The sequence below is a fragment of the Coregonus clupeaformis genome, chromosome 25, assembly GCF_020615455.1.
Source record: "Coregonus clupeaformis isolate EN_2021a chromosome 25, ASM2061545v1, whole genome shotgun sequence".
Classification (NCBI taxonomy): domain Eukaryota; kingdom Metazoa; phylum Chordata; class Actinopteri; order Salmoniformes; family Salmonidae; genus Coregonus; species Coregonus clupeaformis.
In genome coordinates this window covers 35698120-35709417 of record NC_059216.1, presented here as the reverse complement: position 1 = coordinate 35709417, position 11298 = coordinate 35698120, and the positions used below count along the sequence as shown (strand labels likewise).

The following is an 11298-nucleotide window of genomic DNA, read 5'->3' as shown; positions in this document are numbered from 1 at the left end:
GAGCTGTGTTTGGAGGACTGCACTGAGAGTGGGCACTACGTCTGGACCTGACAGCTGCACTTTGGTGAATAGGTTAGAAGATTCACAGATCTGTGGGAAAGGGCCAAGAAGACAGTAGTCTGAGGTTTGGAGTGTCTGACCGTAGAGAAGCCAGAGAGAGAGAGTCCCTTTGAAGATGACACCTGCCAATTTGGTCTTAGCCTGGTTCCTGCTCGCTGTGAGGACAGTCACCTCTGCTGTCTATCTGGAGCCTGAGGGTGAGTTCAGTTCAGTTCAACTACTTCATGAGCAGGGTTGAAAACATCCCCCAAATTCACTGTTTTATTTCTTCAGAAATCCCAGTTGCAGGATTTCTGGAATCAGCAGGGAATACACTGAAAGAATCCTCCAAGCTAGAATTCCATCAACTTGAATTTTTGAAAAAACAGGGAATTTTGGCAACGTTTTATGTGTTTTGCAACCCTATTTGTAAGCAAATCTCAAGTTTAAATCTAGAATCCTTAATGGAAACAATAACAAAGGGACACCCCGCTTCTGTTTTGGTAAAAAGCTGAGGGAATGGCCTGGAGAAATGTACCCACTCTCAAATTCATAGCCAGAGATATGGATACAAGAACTGATCATTCATGATTATAGTTTTAACCATGTTTTGAGGCTGTTCACTGTTTGTTTACATTTGCATTGTTTACAAACATTGGAGTAAAACAAGCTTGTATGTTGGGTTCTGATGTGGTATGACAATCGAACTAAGCTCATGAGTCATAAGTTATATTCTTCAAGAATCAATGGGTATATATCATTAATTTATAAGTCCATAAATTGATGTAACATGTTTTTTTGGATCTGTTTCTTGATGTGGTCTTAATGTTGATGGGTCTTTTTCAACAATAAGCACCTGTTAAAATCTAGAGACCACATATATTAGACCAGAATCATGTTTTCACTGGGGAAACTGTTTGGAGTCTGATGGAACATGTAGGAGAATGGAATCTATAGTTGTCCTTTTTCTGTGACCATATTGATGTCACAACTGCCCTTCATAATAACTGGGCTAAATATATTTTGTAAATAACTCTTGAACTGTATACTTGCACAAATGGATTAACAATGGAATACATTTAAAATGTGTGATATATTTCATATGATCTGATTTCATGTCAGGGGACAGGATTTTTTCAACGTTGTCCAGCTGACCCCTTCTTCTCTCCTAGAGCTCAATGAAACTGTCCTCTGCACCAATGACCAGATGGAGGTGGTCATTCCCAGTGCCTTCTTCTTCAACAAAGTGCCACCCATTTATGTAAGTTCAGTGTCAACCAGAATTAATATTACTTTATATTACAGCTTACTTACCATGAACTCACTGTTAAGTTTGATATAATAGATTACTCCCTGTGTGTTGCGCTGTGCTATGCCATATTGTGCTGTATTGTTCTCTAGTAATCTCAACACCCAGAACCAAATCAACATTTTAATATTAAGGCTGTCAGGAAGGTCTACTGTAGTTCTCTAGTGAAGTCCCTTCCTCTCTTTCTTAGGTCTGGGATTTGCACCTAAATGACCCAGAGTGCCGTGGTGTTGAGATTGAAGATGACTATGTCTTTAGCATCAAGACCAATCTCTCTGACTGTGGGACAATCGTGGTAAGACTTTGAGCTTTTCTCCCCTAGAAATGCCCTTTCATATTAGGGGCATTTCATTGCCATTCTCTGATGATTGCTTTGGGAGATTAAGATTTACTTGTCTACGCCAACTATGAAGGATTTAACCTCGTAAAGTAAACAAAGTAGTAACCTTTGTCGTTCAGAGCAACCCTGACAAAGAAGAAAAACATTAGCACCAGTAACATAGAGACAAACTACAGTTTGGATCTCTTTTACTAGCCACATAAAATCCCCATCACAGTAAATTATCTAATTTTACGATGCTCCTCTGTTATACTGAGCTCTGGCCAAACGTCTGGTGTAGTATTGTAGAACTTCCCTGCACTGGTTTGTGCCAGAAAATAACTTAAAGGGACACTTCAGGATTTTGGCAATTCCCTTTTTCTACTTCCCCGCAGTCAGATGAACTAGTAGAGACCATTTTTATGTCTGTGTGTCCAGTATGAAGGAAGTTCGAGGTAGTTTCGCAAGCCAATGCTACCGATAGACTTCCATGTATCCTTTAATTGGGTGAGCTAACTGGGAGTTTGGATACACACTATGCTCAAAATAGCTAGCATGAATAACACCTCTTTTCATTTATACATTACATACATGGACCTCCGCTGTCAGTTTCCTGCAATGAAATTATCTCATAATCTGTAAAAAGCGTGAGGGACCCAGAGAGACAGAAAGAGAGAGGGGAGGAATAAGTAGCCTATATTTAAAAGAAAATGGGAGTGTTGTTCCTTTGCCCTCCCAAGAGCCACTGGACTTTATTCAAAGCAGCGAGGAGTGGGTGGGAGCTCTAAATTATCAGGACTTACATGGAAATGAGCATGTTTTCAGACCTGCTGAATAGCCAGGCTATAATTCAGTGGCCCACTTTGTGGTCGCCCCTTTTGGTGGCAGTAGCACAGCTCAGAGGACAATTTTAACTTTGGCGTGGTATAAATCTGTACTCAAGACCATGAGTGTCATTGAAACGCTTGCTTAGAATGCACAGAGGCATTTCTTGTAAAGCAAGCAAAAGGTTAACACAGCTTTGTGGGGGGAGAAAATCTCCCTCTTTCTCTACCCTCTGAGGTTTTACAAGGCTTTAGCTTCAGCATACCAGACCTAGTGAACGTAGTAAGCCTGCTTTGCTTTTGGGATTAGACACTGTTGGGAAAAGAAGGGAATGCCATAGTTACCAAACACTTTTCACCTTGAGAGGTAGAAGTAGACCCTCGTAAAGCTATTGAACCCCACAGACAGGACCGGAGCGACTAGCAAGTGGGAATGTAATGACTCTCCACACTTGAAAAGTGAAATGATCTAAACAACTAGAAATAAATTGGACTTGAAGATTTTGTCGCCCATTGCTATAATCATTGTGGTCTCTCTGTTTGTCAAATTGCATGAGTTTGTTAATTAACCATTCATAAGAACCCAAGGTTAGTGAGCAGAGCATTATTCCTACAGAGTAATGAAGACGTTAGTGCACTATAGAGGGAATAGGCTGCTATTTAAGACGCGTTCTCTGTGGGACAGACCGTGAGTGGTAGGCCCAGTGGGGGGCTGTGTATTTACCCTGGGGTAATAAAACAGTACTAGACAGTAAGGGCAAGGGGCAATTCATCCTTCTCAATGGCCATGGGACCAGTCCTCCATTTGCTCTCAACAGGGATCCGGACACAACCCGGTCACAACCTTTTCATCCAACCCCTCTTTATGGTTTCTGCCTACGTCAGTAGTCTGCTACTAAACATTTGAACTGTATTACTCACACATTTTATTTATTTTATTATTTAACCTTTATTAACGCTGGGCCAATTGTGCGCCGCCCTATGGGACTCCCAATCACGGCCGGATTGTGATACAGACTGGAATCGAACCAGGGTCTGTAGTGAAACCTCTAGCACTGAGATGCAGTGCCTTAGACCGCTGCGCCACTTGGGAGCACATTCTATAATGACAGAAAATTACAGTGCTACTGTACGTAGGCGCTCTGGTTGGGGAAAGAGTCATCTTGGAACCCAGAACCAAATCTTGCATGGGCTAGCCAGCTACTCAATTTGATATTTATGTTAACAGTATGTCACATGAAATTAAGGAAAGCGTTTTGGTGAATGTAGCAGGGTTTGTGACATGTAGTTTGCGCTAGGTCACCCTTTCATGGTTATCAATCTGCAGTTACAGCACTTCCAAAGTGACTAATTTAGTTACTTCCAAAGTTGCACCATAATGGAATAACGATTCATACTTCTCTTTCTAGGCATCGGATGATACACATATTATGTTCATTAACACCATACGCAACAACGATTCGGATGTCGTCACAAGGAACTACATAAACATCACGTTTGTCTGCCGCTACCCAATAAACTACATGGTCCAGCAACCTAATGGGGAAAACATGATCAGGGTGGATGTCAAGTAAGATATCTAGTTATGGCTATTAAAAATGGTCATAGATTTTCATTACGAGTTCATTAATACCTGGTTTAAACTTTCATTAACATTATTCACACAGTCTTAATTGGCCAAAGAAGCTGATCTAAAAGAGGACATTTTATGTTCTATGTAGTGCTTGTAGTTTGTAGAATACATCAATCCAATCACTTCTAAGCTCTCTGTGGGGCGACCAGAACTGCCACTTAAATCGAATTTTGGACTTGTAACTGTAACTCAAGCACTGCATCTATACAATCTATACTATTCTCTCCAGGACAATCACTCTGAACACAGAAGATGGGAACTTCTCTGTGTCCATGTTGCTGTATAAAGACGAGGACTTTGAGGACAAGTGGACCACTGTGCCCTCACTGACACTGGATGACAACATCTACGTTAAAGTTTTCATGGTAAAGGTCATCATGTGATTTCATTCTGTTTGATATCTGTTGTATTTTTTTCCAACCTGGACTCAGGGGTAGACATAACATAGTAAATGTAAATCCAGGACACAAAAATATGTATGATATGTTGTGTTTTGCATAGTTTGTATTAATTTGTGGATGTCTATCATCCATTTCGTATGATATGTTACAAATTACAATTCGTACAATATGTTACAAATTGCAATTCGTACAATATGTTACTAATTTGCCAAACGTATGATATGTTATGAATTCCAATTTGTTGTGGCTAATGTTAGCTAGGTGGCTAACGTTAGCTAGTGTTAAGGTTAGGAGTTAGGGTAGGGGAAGGGTTAGCTAACATGCTAAGTAGTTGCAAAGTAGCCAAAAAATAGTAAGTAGTTGCAAAGTTGCTAAAATGCTAAAGTTGTCCGTGATGAGATTTGAACACGCAACCTTTGCGTCCAGCACTCCACCCCGACCAACCACCCTACTTTAGTTTTTGCCTTAAGTAACCTTCTGTCTTACGTAACCATACCAAACGTAACATATCATACTAATTTGAGTGCCCCAGATTTACATTTACTGTGTTACGTCTAGTCTGAGACCAGGCTGATTTATTTTTCTTATTGTCATTGCAACCACACTTGACACCATCAGTCTTCTAGGAGTTGTGTTGTTGAAATATGAAATCAGAGCTGATCATGTGATCATGACCAGCAGATATTTAGTTAGGCTAGTTAACTGAAGTACCAACCAATGTGGTGTAACTTACTGTGCAACTTTTGAATGTTAGAATAGACCCAATTCTGTGTAAGCTTACCGTGGTTGAGCCGTTTCTCCCTCTTGCTAGATAAAGATGAGCACCTTTAGTGAGTGTTGAGCTGAAGACCAGTCTTTGGCCCTGGCCATAGACATACGGTAAATGTCAAGTAGATTGGCTCTGATCCAATGTGATTGTCTGTTGCTCCATCTTTGGCTTCCAGGAAACCCTAGTTCCCACTGTTGTTTACTCTCTCTTTCATTGTACATCTGTTGACCTGCTGACTTGGTCAAAATATTTACTGAGTGCAGTGCAGGTCGGAGACAGCTCTCTCTCTGTCTCGCTCTCTCTCTCTATCTGTGTGTGGGTGTGGGTCACTGACTGTAGTCCCGGTTTGTCTCTCTCTCTCTTAGATACCGGCTCATCTTTTGCTGCGTGTGGAGAGGTGCTGGGCTACCCCAACCAATGACCCGTACAGCAACATCCAGTACACCTTCATCAAGGACAGGTCTTTTCAAAGAGAAGTTTAACATTATATCACTGTGTATTATAAGCCCTCTCATCACATATTGCTCTTCATTCTGTTTATTAGAATTCAAAAATGTGTTATGGAGGCCTATCTAAATGTACAGTGCATTCGGAAAGTATTCAGACCCCTTGACTTTTTCCACATTTTGTTACGTTACAGCCTTATTCTAAAATGGATTAAATAAATAAAAATCCTCATCAATCTACACACAATACCCCATAATGATTAAGTGAAAACAGGTTTTTAGAAAAAACAGAAATACCTTATTTACATAAGTATTCAGACCCTTTGCTATGAGACTCGAAATTGAGCTCAGGTGCATCCTGTTTCCATTGATCATCCTTGATGTTTCTACAACTTGATTGGAGTCCACCTGTGGTAAATTCAATTGATTGGATATAATTTGGAAAGGCACACACCGTCTATATAAGGTCCCACAGTTGACAGTGCATGTCAGAGCAAAAACCAAGCCATGAGGTCGAAGGAATTGTCCGTAGAGCTCCGAGTCAGGATTTTATCGAGGCACAGATCTGGGGAAGGGCACCAAAACATTTCTGCAGCATTGAAGGTCCCCAAGAACACAATGACATCCATCATTCTTAAATGGAAGAAGTTTGGAGACCGATGGCCACTCTGATAGAGCTCCAGAGTTCCTCTATAGAGATGGGAGAACCTTCCAGAAGGACAAACATCTCTGCAGCACTCCACCAATCAGGCCTTTATGGTGGCGAGACGGAAGCCACTCCTCAGTAAAAGGCACATGACACCCGCTTGGAGTTTGCCAAAAGGCACCTTAAGGACTCTCAGACCATGAGGAACAAGATTCTCTGGTCTGATGAAACCAAGATTGAACTCTTTGGCTTGAATGCCGCCAAGCATCACGTCTGGAGGAAACCTGGCACCATCCCTACGGTGAAGCATGGTGGTGGCAGCATCATGCTGTGGGGATGTTTTCCAGCGGCAGGGACTGGGAGACTAGTCAGGATCGAGGGCAAGATGAACGGAGCAAAGTACAGAGAGATCCTAGTCTCCCGAGTGGCGCAGTGGTCTAAGGCACTGCATCACAGTGCTAGCTGTGCCACTAGAGATCCTGGTTCGAATCCAGGCTCTGTCGTAGCCGGCCACGACCGGGAGACCCATGGAGCGGCGCACAATTGGCCCAGCGTCGTCCGGGTAGGGGAGGGAATGGCCGGCAGGGATGTAGAGCATGGTGTTTGCAACGCCAGGGTTGTGGGTTCGATTCCCACGGGGGGCCAGTATGAAAAATAAAATAAAAATAATAATGTAAGTCGCTCTGGATAAGAGCGTCTGCTAAATGACTAAAATGTAAATGTAAATGTAAAGCCTGCTCCAGAGCGCTCAGGACCTCAGACTGATGCGAAGGTTCACCATCCAACAGGACAACGACCCTAAGTACACAGCCAAGACAACGCAGGAGTGGCTTCGGGACAAGTCTCTGAATGTCCTTGAGTGGCCCAGCCAGAGCCTGGACTTGAACCCGATCTAACATCTCTGGAGAGACCTGAAAATAGTTGTGCAGCGATGCTCCCCAACCAACCTGACAGAGCTTGAGAGGATCTGCAGAGAAGAATGCGAGAAACTCCCCAAATACAGGTGTGCCAAGCTTGTAGCGTCATACCCAAGAAGACTCGATGCTGTAGTCGCTGCCAAAGGTGCTTCAACAAAGTACTGAGTGAGGGGTCTGAAAACTTTTGTAAATGTGATATTGAAGTTTTTTTTTTTAAATAAATGTGCAAAAGTTTATAAAAAACGGTGTTTGCTTTGTCATTATGGGGTATTGTGTGTAGATTGAGGGGGGGAAAAACTATTTCATCCATTTTAGAATAAGGCTGTAACGTAACAAAATGTGGAAAATGTCAAGGGGTCTGAATACTTTCCGAATGCACTGTATATTTTTGTAGTGTCACACTTTCAACCACACTTGACACCAGCACATATTCCTCTGGGAATGGTGTTGTTGAAATATGAAATAAGAGTTGTTGAATTGCTTAGACTTAAGAGTTGGGGGTAACACAACAACTTCAGACCCCTGTCACGTGACCCAGGACCCAGATCAACAGCTGTGCATGTCCTTGACAACCAGGACATATGTTGTACTGTTAGCAACAGCACAGCAATGACTTGCACAAGTACTTCTGTTTACTATGTCTGAGAAGAAAACACTTAAAAGGATCTGCCTTGTCATTCCCAGAATCCCATTATGAAAGATGGGAATATCACAATCACAAAGTGCTCTGCTCTTACATGGCATGTGTTCAGTGTAAACAAGTGAATGTAGATTATTTGTCTGGGTTTTGTATCAGGTGTTAGTATAGCATACCAGGAATGATTTCATTAACCAACACATTTTAAAATGTATGATATCTTATTCAACGGTTGCACATGCTGCCTCTGATACTGATGCGATCCACTGCCTGTTCTATCTCTCTCGCTCTCTCTCTTGCTCTTTCGCTCACTCTCTCTCTTACTCTCTCTCTATCTCTCGCTCTCTCGTGTGTGTTTCAGCTGCCCCTTGTTGTCAAACGAACAGACGTTGACAGTGCTGAAGAATGGACAGGGGCCAGAGGCTATGTTCAGGATACAAATGTTCAAGTTTGTGGGCAGCTCTTACAAGGATGTGTTTCTCCACTGCAATGTTCAGATCTGTCACAACACACCTGGGGTCTGTCAGCCTGTGAGTGATCCCTCCCCCTTTCTTCATTCTGATGATGCTCACTGGCTCATTCAAACCCTAGTTTATAACAAGGGCCTACTGCTGTCATAAATAAAGACAATGAAAAAACTTGATTTATTTGCAACTGGTGTTAATTAAAGAAATATGTGATCATTTTGGAAATGTAAAAGGAAAAGTAAATATGGTAATAATGCTGTGATAATACTTTAATGAAGCTATATAAATGCTTGTTGTACCTTAATATTAATATTTCCATGTAACAGAACTGTTCTGGTGAGGATAGCTCCAGGCGGATGAGAAGAGATGTTGCCATGTCCCATACAGTATCTTATGGACCAATCAGGCGACGTCTGCCTGAGAGTGACCAACCCAGCCTGAGTAAGTCTCACAATAAAGGCTCTTTATTTATTATCACCAACATACTGTACTGGGTTGTGTTCAGTAGAGATACAACTTTTGTATTAGAGTGAAACAGGGAGATACTACCTGAGCTTGTCCAATAAGAACATAGCCAAATTCAGTAGCCAAATATTGTCGAACATTGTAGATAGAAATGCCATGATAGAGCCAACATGATGCCATGATAGAGCCAACATGATTCCTTATTCTACATGGCAGAGACAGACCTGGGTTCAAATACATGTGTATTTGATTATTTGTTCTTTAAAAACGTATTTTCTGTGTATTTGAGTATTTGCACAAAATCAAAAATCAACTACTTCTATTGGAAGCATTTGAAAGTATTTCAAATTAATTTCCTATAAATAGTCCACTATTTGAAAGTATTTTCTAATACCTGGGTTAAATGCATGGAAGTGTATTTGAGTCAGTGTATTTCAAATGCATGCCAATACTTTCCAAGTATATTTCCAAATACATTTCAATATTCAACTACTTGTCTTAAAAATAAAAATAAAAATAAATCGGAATACTTACTTCTAAATGTATGTGAACATAATTGAGAGACTTGAAATAGTATTTGAACCCAGGTCTTGTCAGAGAGGCATGTTTGTTCTACATAACATATACTGAACAAAAATATAAATGCAACATGCAACAATTTCAAAGATTTTACTGAGTTTACAGTTCGGAAATCAGTCAATTTAAATAAATGGATAGATTTCACATGACTGGGAATACAGATATGCATCTGTTGGTCACAGATACCCCCCCAAAAAAATGTAGGAGCAGAAAACCAGTCAGTATCTGGTGTGACCACCATTTGCCTCATGCAGGGTGACACATTTCCTTTGCATAGAGTTGATCAGGCTGTTGATTGTGGCCTGTGGAATGTTGTCCCACTCCTCTTCAATGGCTGTGCGAAGTTGCTGGATTATCTTGGCAAAGGAGAAATGATCACTAACAGGGATGTAAACACATTTGTGCACAAAATTAGAGAGAAATAAGCTTTTTGTGTGTATGAAACATGGGACCAACACTTTACATGTAGCGTTTTATATTTTTGTTCAGTGTATTTCTATCTGAACGTTCCAAAATGTTGAACGCACCCCAGTTTATTTATGTTTTCCATTTCAAAATGTTTTCCTACTTCTGTGTTTTGCTAACGTTGTGCCCTACTGAACACGTCCCTGCATCTCTGACTTGCCAATCTCTTTCCCTGCAGACTCTGGAGGTGTGCTTTCGGTGGAGACGTTTGTCCTGGGAGGCCTGCTGGTGGTCCTGCTGCTGATCATTGGAGTGTTCGGGAGGCTGTGGCTGAGAACCAGACACTCCTACCCAGCACAGGAGGCCGCACAGCTCACTCTGTCCAATATACACCACATCTCAGAGGTGGCCTCCTAAAATAGCTGAGCAGACCAGAAGTCCAAGCTATGAGAACTGATGTCAAACGGTGCATGCATACATACATCTACAAAAGCAGACACACAAATGCAAGCATGCACAGGCAATGGTGTAGTGGAGGGAATACGCAGGTATACGCCGTATACACACTTATTTTTCAGAGGGCATTGCGTATGCTCACTTCTTAATCCCCTTGATGCGTATCAAAGTAGTGTAGTGGATGTATACGGCGGATCAATTAATAAGGTTGATGGAACAGATCAGAATGTTTAGCTTAAAATGTTGATAAACTATTATTTCTTAATATTTTAGGCGCAGCAATGTGCACAAGGCTGTAAAATACGCACAAATGTTCCAAAATGGAATTTGCGGGAAAACTCTGTTCTAAAATGCGCACCCGGATTCGTGGAAATATCAGTTAGACATTTTTAAAGGGGCAAGATCTTATGATGCAACAACTATCATGGGTTGATAATATGACTAGGATAATGCCTTTGACTGCTAGACAATGAACGAAAACCAAAAGAACAGGAGAACACGTATGAGGAAGTCTTTATAAAATAATTGCCTCCACATTTCTATGATTTCAAACAATTAAGGAACAGTAAAAATATAGTGATGGTAATGATAGGCCTAACCGTCTTCTGGTAGATGGAAAGGCTTTCCCAAAAAGCTTCCCAATGAAATGTTAACAAAGTAGCCTATGCCTACCTGGTAGAATGATATCATGATTATTTGCATCAATCCTGTGGCCATTTGTTTTGCAACGCCATCTCATGTGCTACAGAAACACTGCTAACAAAGCAACAGTGCTAGGTGCCTGTGCACTTGAATTAAAGGATAACTACACTCAAAAATAGAAATGTCTTAGATTTTTCCAAGATCTCAAAAAGTGGTCTCCTGGTGTGGTTTAAGCATTGTTATGGACTTGGGACATCCAATTCTGTTGTTTTTCTATATCAAAATGTTTACTTTGAGAGCAAAAACCTTTATTTTTATTTTTTATGGAAGAATCTGAAACCTGT

The 11298-nt window shown here is 41.1% G+C and overlaps 1 protein-coding gene across 1 annotated transcript; it reads left to right on the top strand.

Moving 5' to 3' along the window:
- The first annotated feature begins 3 nt into the window (after positions 1 to 3).
- Positions 4 to 10889, top strand: LOC121538887 (alpha-tectorin). The gene is made up of 9 exons (XM_041847060.2): positions 4 to 257; positions 1212 to 1300; positions 1539 to 1643; positions 3901 to 4061; positions 4354 to 4489; positions 5660 to 5754; positions 8302 to 8470; positions 8734 to 8848; positions 10095 to 10889. The coding sequence occupies exons 1-9, from the start codon at positions 176 to 178 to the stop codon at positions 10271 to 10273; spliced, it is 1131 nt and encodes a 376-aa protein (XP_041702994.2). The 5' UTR covers positions 4 to 175; the 3' UTR covers positions 10274 to 10889.
- Positions 10890 to 11298: the final 409 nt, after the last annotated feature.

Excerpts from the sequence above, each read along its gene's own strand:
- LOC121538887 (XM_041847060.2), top strand. The coding sequence starts at position 176 with ATGACACCTGCCAATTTGGTCTTAGCCTGGTTCCTGCTCGCTGTGAGG. Across the intron at positions 4,490-5,659 it reads TCTACGTTAAAGTTTTCATG|ATACCGGCTCATCTTTTGCT; the intron begins GTAAAGGTCATC and ends TCTCTCTCTTAG. Across the intron at positions 5,755-8,301 it reads TACACCTTCATCAAGGACAG|CTGCCCCTTGTTGTCAAACG; the intron begins GTCTTTTCAAAG and ends TGTGTGTTTCAG.